The sequence below is a fragment of the Chiroxiphia lanceolata genome, chromosome Z, assembly GCF_009829145.1.
Source record: "Chiroxiphia lanceolata isolate bChiLan1 chromosome Z, bChiLan1.pri, whole genome shotgun sequence".
Lineage (NCBI taxonomy): Eukaryota > Metazoa > Chordata > Aves > Passeriformes > Pipridae > Chiroxiphia > Chiroxiphia lanceolata.
The window spans coordinates 69723350-69737188 of NC_045671.1; the positions used below are offsets into that span (position 1 = coordinate 69723350).

At 46.0% G+C, this 13839-nt stretch overlaps 1 protein-coding gene across 7 annotated transcripts in view; it reads right to left on the reverse strand.

Moving 5' to 3' along the window:
- Positions 1-1368: 1368 nt before the first annotated feature.
- The window catches only part of PSD3 (pleckstrin and Sec7 domain containing 3), a 118449-nt gene continuing 105978 nt past the window's right edge, over positions 1369-13839 (reverse strand). For all 7 annotated transcript variants that reach the window (XM_032674651.1, XM_032674652.1, XM_032674654.1 and 4 more), the window contains one exon: positions 1369-11921. In XM_032674651.1, coding sequence (XP_032530542.1) covers positions 11709-11921 — 213 coding nt within the window. In that variant the 3' untranslated portion in view covers positions 1369-11708. The remainder of the gene's footprint in view (positions 11922-13839) is intronic.

Here is a 13839-nt window from a genome sequence, read left to right on the forward strand (position 1 = left end):
GGCAGAAAAATCACCAGAAGACGCTCAGTGTTGACTTTGTCAGCTAGGAAGACAAAATAAGAAAAGATGTGGTGAGCAGCACTGACATTAACATCAGACACAGTTCAAACATTCACTTGGGCTTAGAGGAGGCATTTAATACATCTTCGTAAAATACTCCCACCCATCCCTAATACCACTTTGTTTAGTCTTTTCATAAAAGACATACTAATGCAGGAGCATGCACGGGAATAAAAAAATACCAAGTGCTTTGAGGTAACCAGGATGGAAAATCAACAAAAAAAATCTGACATCCCATGGCATAGTGTGAAAACAACCCCAAGCACGTAACTATTTTGAGTGCTGAAGGTCTTGCCATTCATCTGATGGCAACACACTGACACTCTAGGAGGAAAAATACAATGAAATAATCATCTCAGGACAGTCAAACATTCACCCAAATCTTGGTAAGAAACAACATGTCTTCCTTAATACTGTCTCCAAGTACAAGGTCCTAGGAAAGCTTGGGCATGCCCCACCTGTGTTGGACACATCCTCTTCATTTGCCCTGTTATTCACTCTCCATACAGTGTATTATCTTCCCACGTTGAGCTGTGTCCAACCCAACTGCAAGCACAAGGCTGTTTGCTGTGTGTTGCACAGACTGTTTCCTCTCAGTTTGCATAGCCCTAGTTTCTTAACCACTCCCATCTCTACCTTTTTGCACTTCACCTTTTTCTTTAGCATCTGACTTTTCTGCCTTTCACGGGTCCTTGCTTCCCATCCACCAAGTCAACAGCAATTCTCAACCTCAACAGGGCCCTCAAACAAAGTACCTCACACAAATTTCAACTCCCAGTCGTTTCTGAGCAGCTGTTTGCCACAGCCTCCCTCTTTCAACCCATGTGTTGGGAAACCCAGTTACTCCTCTTCCTGCTGTCTCTTTACAGCAAGCAGTGGTAACTGCAGGCTACCCAGCTGGAAGGGATGTTCGCTCCTGCACATGAGCAAAAGGAGGAGAGACATGCTCCAGCTGCCCTGGGCTCCGCTGGTTACCCCAACCACAGGCCTCTTTTCATGTTTCGTTTAGTAAGGACCATTTGCTGTATATTTCTGTGGTGATGCACTGGCCTCTGCCCTGTAGATCCAGACAGTGCTTCTGTAAGGCACACAGTATGCTCCAGCTCAGGAAACCTTGAAATTGCTGACTGATGGAAGTCAGAAGGGTGCACTGGGAAGGGAAAGGGCTGCACCAGCTTATTGGTCTGTAACCTCCCTGAGCAGGACAGGCAGCTGCTGTAAAACCACCATCGTGTTCTTGGTTGTAGGAAGCAACTGTCAGGGCTCAAACAAACAAACAAACAAACAAACAAACCCCACTCAACTGCAGAACATGAAATACATTTGGTTTATTTCTTTCTAAAGTTTGTACATATACATATATCATTATACATATGTGAGATCCTTCAATAGGGTTGCTTGATTTCAATGACATAAAAATTATTGGGAAGCTTGCAGGCTCTTTGTTGCCCGTAAGCAACATTTATTCCAACTTATAAAAACACAGAGGAACAGAGTTATAGTCAGGAACATGGACACGAGAGAAGTCTACTTTATATCTCACAGTTTCAATACATCAAAGGCAAATTATTTGTTTGTATACTGTAGGCTTACTTTATCAGCAATGATAAAATAGAGGAAAATATTTATATACAGTCACCTCAAGTGAAAAATAAAGCAATGTAAACTTAAATTCCAAAATATTATTTTAAATGATATAATAATATCCCCAAAAGCCCTTCTTCCAAGGGGAAGAGGACTGATTAAGTGCCTTCATTTACCAGGAAATGATCATTCTAGTACCAGATATATGAAGCAGAATAAGGGAGGGCATCCTGTGATACCTGTAGAAAAGAGTGACAACTCTGCTTCAGGAAAACATCTCTGTGTAAGCAAGTATACGTTTGAGTCCTTATGGACATCAGCAGCACATGGAAACATCTCCCATGAACCAGGGCTTGACTTAAGTCTGCACAGCTCTGACTCTGACCTCCAAGTATGCTTTTCTGGCCATGCATATTCCCAGGGACAAAAGAGGGTGTCCTGGTGGTAGGACAACATCAAACCTGAGATGATGACCTCCCCAAGAGTCAGAGCAGCAAGTTCCAGGCTGCTGGAAAAGATTTAGTGGTTACCTCAGTTGCTGCTTCGCAGCAGACCAAGAGGTTACCACAAAGCAGTGAGACTGGGACTTCGTCTCTAGTGTGTTGAATGAAAAACACTCCAGCAATTCAGTGACGAGAGTAAACTGAGTTCAAGGTTATCAGAAAGAAGGTTCCAACACTTTGCAAAAGGGATAGGAGCCCACCCAGAGAAAAGGTCTTACAAGGACTGCTGGCAGGCTCTGTAAGTTTGGTTCTGCACACAAGAGATGTATAGGGTGTATGTACAGGTATGTGCAAAACCTTTTTCTGTACTACCACTGCCAAGAGTTATGCTTCCCATTTGGCTACCATGCAACACTGACTGAAAATTCAATCCTCTTTCTTAGCCTAAGAGAAAGCAACACTGCAACAGCTCAGGTGGAAGTAAATGATGCTTCTTAACTGCAATTCTGAGAGCGACAGTGCTCACTCACATCTTCCCACTACATCCCCATGGGAGGCAGGAAACCCAAGGGAGAAGCTCAGTGTCTGAAAAAGAATTACAGGACTACAGCTTGCCCAAAGCAAGGTGATGGGGATGTTCCCCTTCATACCATTCTGAGCTGCAGTTCACTCGTGTCTCAGTTCTGCAAGACACAATTGCTCTGGCCGTGGTCCAGTGAACTGCAAAGGCATAGTTTCACTGAAGTTGCTCAAGTGCTTCAAACTAACTGCGTGTGAAAGAGTTTTATGACTCCAGGTAAGAATCACACCCTCAGGCTTTGCTCTATATTATGCAGATCATGCTAGTGTTGCCCTGGCTGGAGCACAATAGGAAAACCCACTGGGTTTCCTTACATCTTTTTACTGAGACCAGCAACTTGTCAAGAGGTTGTTCAAAGATCCCAAGGGAAACCTCTGGGAGGTATACGAGATGCCCAAGATATTTCAGCCCTGCTGCTCTTCTTTTCCCTGCTGATGACCACTCTTCTGGAAATCTGTACAGTTGCAGAAAAAAACCCCTCACTACTGCTGTACGGTTGTATCTGCAGGGGACATCACAGGCACCTGTCCTTCTTGGACAATTTTGGACATGATGTCCCCTTGCTGAATGTTCACAGAGCAAGGTCAACATTTTCAGAAGTAAAGCTGTGTATTAGATCCCCAGAGCATGATTTTCAGAAGTCAGCATGGATGCTCCCGGTGCAGGCATTGGCTGATACAAACAGGGAGAAAGTTAGCCTAGTATTAAGCTAGCAGAAAATCCCACCCACTAACCCATGCTTAAGACTCTGAAATATATGCCTTTGCTTTCAACATGCAGAACAACAGGCAGCCCCTGGTGGACAACACATGGAGATCAAGGCAGCTCAAGGGATACCCTAAATCTGCGAAAGCTCTGATGACTGCTTAACCTCATTTGTGAACAACTAGAACAACAAGCATCCTAATAATGTTTGCAGCTGCTGAAGTGCTTTGACCAAAATAAGCCTCAGAAAAGAACAGCGGGCTTTGGAGTGCTGTGCCACAGAAGCCATACTATACCTATGAAATATATACACACATCTATAGGCATCACTTAAACATGTTCACCAAGGAATGTAAGCCTCAGGGTGTACCTCACGCAGAGACTAGTGATTTCAAAGTTTTCAAACTCCCCAAAAACTCTGTTCTTTTAGCCAAATTATAATCCTAGCCTTGAGTAAGAGGACATAGTTGTCATGAATATGTACAAATTTAAAAAAATACCAACCACAACCCACCCCTGTTCTCATCCTACAGTCTTTCGGAATTTGATAGCACTGAGCATGAGGTTTTCAGAAGAGTGTGAGTTAAGACTTATGTTAGCAGTAGAGTTTGCCCTATGCGGTGACACAGACTCAACATCACTGATCTCCCTTCTCCCAGCAAGGAGGGAGTCAGAGGATTTTGTGTCAAACAATCCTCCATGGCAGCTTGGCTGGCTGCTCTGTGGTTACACCACGCTATCCACTAGGTACGACCTGAAATCTTGCCTGCTTAAACAAAAAAGTATCTTGCTGTGCTGTTCTCCTTTAGGTGAGTTACAGACAGGACCACTGCTACAGAGTGGCTACTAATTACAATAGTTTACATCAGAGAAAAGTCCTTCCCTCATAATTTGTAGCACTTTCAATCCTTGCATTGCTAAGTGATGTATGTTTATTGGTCCAAATAAACCTCTGGCCTGTACCGCAGCTTGTTCCTGGCCCAGATTTAATAGCAGATGCCATGGGAGGTCCCTCATTCTTTAAACATTTACAATTTTCATGGAATAATTAAGTGTTCAAAGGGGGAAGGGGGAACAGAGAATCCTTTGGGCTGGCCCAAATTTGCTCCTTCTGATCACAGGAGCAAAGTCAGGTCAATGGTGTGGCCTCTGGGAAAGCTGCTGCTTGCATTTGGTAAGGGAAGGGCTCTAATAACTAACTAAAATATAACCTCAGTGCAGCTAACAAAAGGTATGAGCAAGGGACATTGTCTCAGGCAGGGCTGAGCCTACCTCCTTACACTGTTCAACTGGATGTTGCCATCAGCAGAGCAGACACTCCCAGATGGCATTGGGACACTTCTTCCAAGGACCTGTCCTCCTTGCTCTCATGTAAACCAGTCTCCTCACAAAGGGACTATGGCACCCCTGGATAAGGGTGTTGCTGTCACAAGGGAGAAAAAAGCAGCAGGTGGTAGGGATAGTTCCTCAAGCAGCACAATCTAGAGGGAAAAGAGAGCCAGTGTTTCTAATCACCCCCAGCACTGAGGGCAATGCTCGAGCACACAGCCTCCAGCAGGTGACCAGCCATGGAGGGTGGCACTGGCTCATTTCCCTCCTACAGAATCACTGTCCTGTGTACTGCTGCTCAGCTCAGGTGGTACCATTTCTCTGGTGGCTTCCTGGAGCTCAGGTCCCCACCGTGAAGCTCCAGATGAAGCAGCTCCCTATACTACCCTGCTGGGAGAGAGGAGAGGCCAGGCACACTGATTCTATATGCGCTAAAAATATCCTCTAAAAAGCACAAGCTACTGACTAGCTCTTTTTGAAAAAGCTTCTACAGTTCAGCCCTCTAGGCAGCCTAGATATCAGATGCTGGGAACACATGCTGGGGAGCAATGGTTGTGCTCTTGTGAGAAATATGCACTTATTAACTGCCCTCTCAGAGCAGATGTGATGTCCCAGAGCCTGGGGAGAGCAATACCGGGGAAACTTTAAACAAGCATCAAGCCAAAAGACTACTTGACATAAGGTGTGTATACTGCCTTTGCCTCTGCAAAAGCAGACAGTGTTTCCAACAACCTGGATACTAGAAGGCTCGGAATGTTGCAAGTGTTTGGTCTGAGTGTGGGAGGGGGTACTTCGCATCCCTGCAGCGTAACACTAGAGGATCACAGCAGTCTAAAACTCGGTCTCACACCTCCCAGCTCTAACTGTGGCTGGAAACACAGGCTACCGACAAGCAGAGAGAAAAGCTGTTCACGGGGTTATCCACTCAACGCAGCACTGCTTCAGAGCAGGTTTTCTCAATGCAAGATGGGACAGCCAAATTTTCTGGATTTCTGCAAGCATGGAAGGAAACAGACCTGTTATACAGAAGCAGCTGAGGTGCTAAGATGACAGACAGGAGCAGCATGACAGAAAAGTAGGAGGAGCTGTCAGACTAACTGCAAGAAGACCAAAATTCATTTAGGAATGGCGAATGCAGACACAGTAAGCAGTATGCCATCTGCAGAGAAAAGCCTTCACCACTTTAGAGGAGAACGTGGCCACACAATGCCTTCAAGAAGCCTGGTGATAACTATGTCACCTTTAGCCTTCTCCACTGCCACAACCACCTCCTTACTGAATGGCCTGCTCTAATCAACCTCATTTCCCCACTGGAGAAAGGCAAAAATTTTGTCTGTTTCAAGTCAGAAGAGCAACCAGCCTTGTTACTCCAATGCACTGGAGCTGTGCAAAGTCACTGCACAATTCCAGTCTCTGGAGGGCTGCTACGCCAAACTCTGGCTCAAACCATGGCTGTGTCGAGCACTGCGCTCCAGGAGAGCCCCTAGACACGGACAGACTGGGAGCACGTGGGATCAGAGGGAAAGCATTAAAGCGACAAGCTGTTTACTAACCCTTAGAAAGCTTCTGGTAACCATTTACAAGTGCTTGGCTACAGATGAAAAACTGCCCGAGCCAGTGTTGCAGCAGAACAGCATTCCCCCATAGCTCTGCTGCATTAATCACTCTGCTGGCTGACTTATCTCTCTACATCAAATAAAGACACAACATAAATACTGGATTTAGAAGCTGTAGTCATGTTCAGTGGTCCATGCGTGATTTATCTGCAAGATGCACACAAACACACAGCCAGTCCAGAGAGTCTCTTTCGCAGCCACTGACGAATGAAAACCACCTCAACCAGACCCCTGCGTCCTGATGACTCATGGAGGAGAGTGTGGTTTTGGCTTCAGGAGAGTACCTCACCTTCTTTGGTTGCTGAGTGGGGAGAGGGGAAGGCAATTTTCCGCTTCTCCCTCACCTCTCTGCTGTCAGGTGCAGAGGCCCTCTCCTGTCTCTCCTTCCTTAGCTGGGGATACAAGTTGGTTCAGCCCCTCGAGGGTGAGCAACAGCAGTGCTTCAGAGTAGGGTGGGTCCCTCCACAACCACCGACTGCACCACAAGAGGGGGGAAGTGAGGAGCTGTTGGCCCCATCCTGCTCCCCTCTTTGCATCCCTCCTCTCAGCCTGCAGGCAGAGGCTTTCCCTGAGCAACGGCTGCACGCTGCAACAGGGAGGCTGACAAGGAAGGATGACGCCTCCCTGCATCACTGCAAAGGCTTGCACACATGGTGGCTGCCAGTAACTCCTGCTTACACTGAGCACCCCCGGAAGCTGCAGGGCTGCTCACTGAAACACAGTTCTGGTGCATGCTGAGTCCCAGAGGAGGGCTGGAAACCAGCAGAGTATCCTTACCTACCGTAACCAAAGCTCCTGAGTTGCTGAGTTCAAGCACTGATTTCTCCTAAAGGCAAACACTTCAGCAAAGAAGGGCAGGGTGCAGGGTACCACTCTGCCAGACTCTCAATGCTGCCACCCAAGGAGATGCACCACTGAAACCTCCTGAGAACCTCCACTTTATAATATCACCAGATATTACAGTACTGCTTGGTAGATGATCCCATTCCCAAGGGAGGACATGAGCCTTTCACAACAGGATTGCATTTTTTGCCTGGCCTCCAAAATGCACATTTTTACATGGGTGCCTCTGGCATGCTTAAAAATTGTAAACTAACAGAGCAAAATGGCATTAATTAAAACTTGAGCAGAACCTAAAAATTCTGGGTAAACTAGTGGACAGGCCTCAGCAGTCTCACCAAGAGTGCTCCAAGTTCAACAAAGGTTAAATGACTAAAAAATGCAGTGAAAAACTGCATATGATAAGCCCAGATGAGACTTAAAAAAATATACCCTAATCCATTAACAAGTATACATGGAAATAGAGAATAAATAATAAAAAAAAATTATAATTTTTGCAGTTTTTGAATTTTTCTATTGCTTCAAATCATCTTCTCTGCAATGACTTTGAAGAGGAATTATCCAGTTTCTGTGTCAAAGATGGAAAATGCATTAAACAGGAGTAATTTGTTTTTGAGCTCAGCAATTTAACTGGAGTCTACAGCAACCAGAATATGTTAAAAGCCAGAGGAAAAAGAAGTCAAAAGTCACTTCTTTGCCATTTAAACCACTGCACTCCATAATAACAAGAGGCCTGCTAAGCATGTTCTAGCCTGCCTTCAAAAAGACCCTCTAGTGAACCTCACCCTCACAGCCTAGCAGGGCCCATTTACAAATCTGCACTTTTTTTGGTTTTGTTTCTCCTGCATGTGCCCTAATGTTGTTATGCAAGAGAGTGTCCTGGCTCTGGCCAGGACAGAGCTAATTTCTGCAGTAGCCCCAGGAGGGGGCATGGCTAGGACCAGGAGGTTATCCTATACCATCCACATCATTTTTCAGGGACGAGGGAAGGTCACATAGTGGGAAGCGTGTGGTCAGGTATTGTCAGGCCCTGCTGGTAAAGATTCACATGTGAATTGTTTGCCTCTCTTGTCTACTTTGTTATTAATACTGTTGCCTTTACTGTTAATTTTCCTATCTCATTGCTGTTTCCAGTAAATTGGTCTTATATCAACCTGCAATCTTTACCTTTTTATGCCTCCAATTCTCCTCTCCAGCCTGCCTCAAGGGGAGGGGAAGGGGGAAGTGAGTGAGTGACATGTGGTTTGGAGAGTCTCAGTGGAAACACTAAACTGGGGAATACCACTCCTAAAGCACAACAGACAGGTCAAGTTTTCTTCTCCAATATGCATTCGGCATTCCTCAAATGAATTTCTTCTTCTGTCTGTTCCACTTATTTGTTTTAAACCTCCAGAGCATGATGAGCAGCTGCAGGCATCTAGCTTTTCTTTCCCTTCCATGAACTGTTGATCTACCACTCTTAATAATGCAAACAATCCCTCCCAATAAGCCCTATCGTGTATCTGCCTACACTGAGTCTCCCTACCCAACAAGCTGCACCACATCACTTTGGCTCCAGCAGCAGTAGGCATCACTCTTCCTCAGGAGGACTGAATGTTAACTCCACCTCAGTAAGAATGCATAACTTCTGCAGTTTTTAGCAACGCTGGCGAGGTTAGGGCCAACCTCATGACTTTCATCATGGAGTGGCCGCTCCCAGTGGCAGATGCCAGATGCACGTGTATGCACTTATGAAAATGGTACCATCTGGTTTTGCTGCCAGGCCACAGCTGCAAGGATCAAGTTGCTCCCAAACCTCCCAGCACCTGAAAGCGCAAAATCTTCGTTACAGCCAAGAGTCAGCACAACACTGAGAAAGCTGTTGCATGGTGGTACTCAGTGGGGGAGGCAAGTCATGCACTGTTGTACCAGGGGTTAATTACGCTGATACTTTTGGTCTGTGTTTGGCCCAGCCACCTGTAAAAGTTTTGTTCTTTCTCTGCCAAGTTATGAGAAAACAAGCACCGATAAAACGGGAACTTCGTCCTTGGAGAGAGTTCTTGTATACACTATATTTAATTGCTGTTTTATGATTGGCTGATCGTCCTCCAAGGTTGCTTGGAGGAGAGACTGAAGACTATGGGTATGAAGTAAACCCCTAGACTCATCTGGAAAAGACCCCCCCCGGGTGCAGTACGCAGGCACAGGGAAGGCCACACGTGTGCAGAAGAGATATTACTTACATAACAGAGGGTGGGACTGAGGACCTCTGGCTGGGCAGTGCTGGCCACACCTGCCTAGGTTGAGGTCACTCAGTTAATTGTATAAAAGCAGACAGGTCTTTCTTGGAAGGCAGGAAGCTTCACATCAAGGACAATGTTGCCTTTTGGCACGGACGCCTGCCAATTTGTGAACTTGCTGACTCTCCAGGGATGCAGCTTCTGCTATGGGTGATTGTGGGCACTCTAGGTCGGTAAGATAACTTCATGGGCAACAGCTAGGTAAGTGGGGAAGTAGTACTGAGGGCTTGTTTCTCTCCCCCTTCCTCTCTTTTGGGTTTGTTCGTTTTGTTGGCTACCTCTTGGTAAAAATATCAGTTTTGTTGAGCTTTCAATGGTGTCATGGTTTTGGATTTCAGTATGCTACGAACCCTCCCTAATACAGGTGTCTGCTAAGGGCCTTTTCTCTTTGATCGCTCCCAGTTCTGCCCACTGAACTGGCAGTTCAATAAGCTAGATTAATTGACTTGGACCCTTGGGAAGTCTGGCAGAACACAAATCCGCTCAGGTGGCAATTTTTTTTGATGTGTGGCCCTTTGACTACTTGGGCTGGAAACACCAGTGCATTTCTAAACAGTCCTTGCATTGATCTTGACATTTCTGTATGCATTAAGAATTGCATCCATCAGGAAGGCTGTCCTGTGCCAGGCACAACAAAAACAACAGCAAGAAACAATTTTCAAATGGTCCTCAACATTACGTACCAAGGTAGTCTGCAGGAAAGGCCAGTTTGGTTGCACTACTCCATATAGGAAAAGGGTGAGTCAAAATGGGAGAGACCTGTCCAAGCTCACCCTGTCAGCCAGTATCAAACCTGAGATTAAAACCCAGGATGTGAAGTAACAGTAGAGCCACTGCTCTCTGCAGAGCCATGATGCTGCCCAGGCAAGAGGGGTTGGGAGGCAGGAAAATAATTTCTACATCATCTTTCTACTCTCTATGCCTGAAAACTGCTGGCCACCCCAAGGGTCTGTGGGCTTTCAGGTATGGAAAGCTCTACCCATGGTGGTGTCTCCCTGTCTTGCGCTCTCCTCTGAAAGCCTGGAGCAGGGTATGCAGGAGCTGTGAGCTGGGCTTGTTCTCTGTGGGTGGAGGGTACGATCTGACAAAGCTGAGGCTGCCCTGTGCTGGCCTCTAGGCACAGAGTAGCCAGGACAGTATCAAACCCTAGTCTGCAGCAAGGACATGTCTGTCCCCTCCTCTGGTCTGCACCAGACTCTTCCACCTATATGTGAGCTAAAGCAGGAAAATGGAGAACTGAGGAGAATCCCTTCCTGAAGAAAAAAGACAAAGTGCTTTGTCACTATCAGAGGAACTGAAAGAAGCTCTCTGTGCACACCAACAAGGAAACTCCTGGAAGGGGAAGCAACAGGACACAATATATCATAAGGCTCTATATAGCAGCTAAGTGAGAGCGTATAGTTGAAAACTACACAGAGGCCCTTTGTTTTTAATATATAATGCTAATGGCTGACATCTACAGCAGCCTCCTCTGCAAATAAATGTAAAACCCAGAGAGTCATTCCAGCTGGGTAAACCCTAATCTCCGTGACAGCAGAGACAGTACGGGTTTGGATACTTTCCAGACTTTCCAGCTTTCCAGCCTGCAAACTCAGGAGAAGACTTCGCTTGGAAGGAAGCAAACAAATTATTCCAATGCCATCATCCCAGCATTGCCAGAGGTTTCCAGGTTTCATTCCTTCACACTCGTGGGTCCACCATCAATGCAGTAACAATAAGCAACAGTGACTATATACTGTAGCACCTGCTGCTAAGTACCAGTACCATGACCCACATTGACAGGAAACCAGTGTTCCCAGCACCCCAGGCTCTAGCCAGGCTTCTGCAGCTGCACAGCTTCTCTCGCAGCTACAGCTTACATTCACAGCACTGCAGCACTTGTCCAGTTATTTTTCCCACCCACCACGTAAATAAAGTGACAAGTGACTTGAGAGATGAAAGCCACATGCCGATGGGAGGAGATAAATGGGGAAGAGACAGAATATACGTCACAGCGCTCTACCCCTCCCCCAGCTCCTTTAGAAACAGAACAACATAAAAAAGTCCCGATGCTTCAATTGCTAAATGATAAATTAACAAAGCAAAGCAAAGCAGGAGCAAAGACATCTCCCACAATCTGCACAGAAACAGCAAAATATACAATAGAAAATGTCACTAACACCCCATTCAGGCAGATGCACTTATTTTTTGTGAAGGACAGGTTATTAAATGAAAAAAATTTTGACCACCGGTACTTTGCTGCATGGCTGTTCCCCTCGCTGTCATTTCCGCCCTAAGTGACCTTCTGCTTAATGCTGGGTGTTTCTGGCCTGTAGTCCTTCCTCTCCGAGACGTTGCGCTTCACCTTGGCACTAACTGGAGACTCCTGATTCAAAGAAGGACTTGAGTGGGATTTCTTCAGTCCTGGCGCATCGTTCTCTCCTCCACTCAGCAGCTCCTTCACTCCTTCTTTCAGGAGGCTGACATAAATCTCATAGCGATTTTTCTGGGAAATGAAAAGAAAGGCCCAAATCAGTCAGGGGAGAAATTCTGCAAGAGCACTTGAGAGACGGTCTGGGTAACTTAATGGTTTCTGCCGGCCTTGGGAGCCAGCAGCCTAATACGGACGTGAACTATGGTGCCTGATGTGGACGTGAACGACAGTGGCTAATGTAAATTAAACTGTACAAAAAGGATTTCGGGCAGACCGAGCCCCAGGGTGCCGTGCAATTAGAGGCACTCAGCTCTGCAGCACACGAATTCCGAGGCTCTGCCGAGCGGTGGCTCGCGGCTAGCTGGAGCACACGGTGATTTCCATGCAACACTACCAAGGGAAAGCTTGCTGACCTCAGTCACACGGAGGCATATCCTGTGCTCAGGCATACTGAGATGCCATGGGTCCCATCCAGGCATGGAAATAAAGTGCAGTGAACTAAGGGATAGCCAAAGTCCTGCTCTGGTTGTCTGCAGCTCTACCCTGCAACTCTTCAGTCCCACCCGTGTTTCCTGCTTTTTGTGTGACTGCTTGTCCTGCATTTCTTACCCATGAGGGAGAAAACCAAAGCAGGGTCCCACTAAGTTCAGACAGTAACAGCTTGGCCACCACCAGACCCTTGAGAGGATCTTCTGCAAGGCCAGACTTTGACAAAAAGGAGCAGATGAGAGGGCTATGACAGCAGCACGGCACATTCCCCTGCCAGGGTCACTCACAGGGAATGATGAAGGTTGCTCTCTGCCCAGACCCTTGTATTTTTCAAATGGAAAAAGTTCCCTTTACTGTGTGCCATCCCCACTTGTTCTATTCCACATCTGGACCAGACCTTTCCCTCTCCAACAAAAGATTTTGCTCTGCTTGCCACGATTACATCTTTCTGTAAGAAACAACTCAGAAAGGAACAAAATGAGGGTACTGTAATAGAAGATCCCTGCAGGGCCTCAAAAACAGATGCTGGGGCAGGAGGTCCTGAGAACAGAGCAATCCGCCTCACAGGATTTGTTTAATAACCTACCCCTGACATATCCCCTCAAGACGTGGTGCAGGCATTGTAATTAAGGCAATCTCGGTGTGCTGGGGGTCAGGGAAGGAGGATGTAAACATCCACCCTGATTGTTAATTTGTATTTTAAAGTGGCAAAACAGCGGCCAAACTATTATGCTCCTGGTAGAGGAAAAGGTATTTAAGAAAAAATTTTCCAATTTCTAGTAAAAAATAAAGTTCTGGTAAAAACACTTATTTGAGGGTAGGAAGTCAAAAAGCTTGGTAACTGCTTTGAAATGTGGAATATAAAGGGGGAGGGGGGAGAAAGAGGAGAATGTGACTGGGTTTTGAGAGTCCTTTGAATAAACAAATACTCACAGAGGAGGATCATAACAAAATCGACCTAAAAATTCAATAAAAAAAGCATTCCTATCAATTCCGTATCTGGAGCCCCAGCTCCATAATGTGAGAGACAAACACATGAAGCAGGTAAGATGTGCCATTTAATAAAAATGGAAATGGAGAAACAGCAAGCAGAACCCTGATGATGATGCACAGGCCTGATGGATGATTCACCACACAGCAAACCAGACACCTCTGCAAAAGGCAAACCGGTGCTCTGAGCTTGGAAATAGCGTAATAGTCATCAAATGAGAGAGGGACTTTACTGCCATATGGATATCTGCTTTTTATAAGTCCAGTAAACACTAGTAGGATCACAAGATTCGGCAATCAGAACGGAAATCCAGGATCTATATGTGTGCAAATGACCATTTTCCCCTGGACTTTGTGGGCCCCTGATTTCTACTGCAATTAATCAATGCATTTCTATTTTTATTTCAACTGCAAAAAACTTGGTCTTTTATTGACCTGACATTTGCAGTTAGGTAAAAGCTGGTGGGAATTTTGCCTTAAAAGAAATTAATCTGGAAAATTCTGTCAAGTA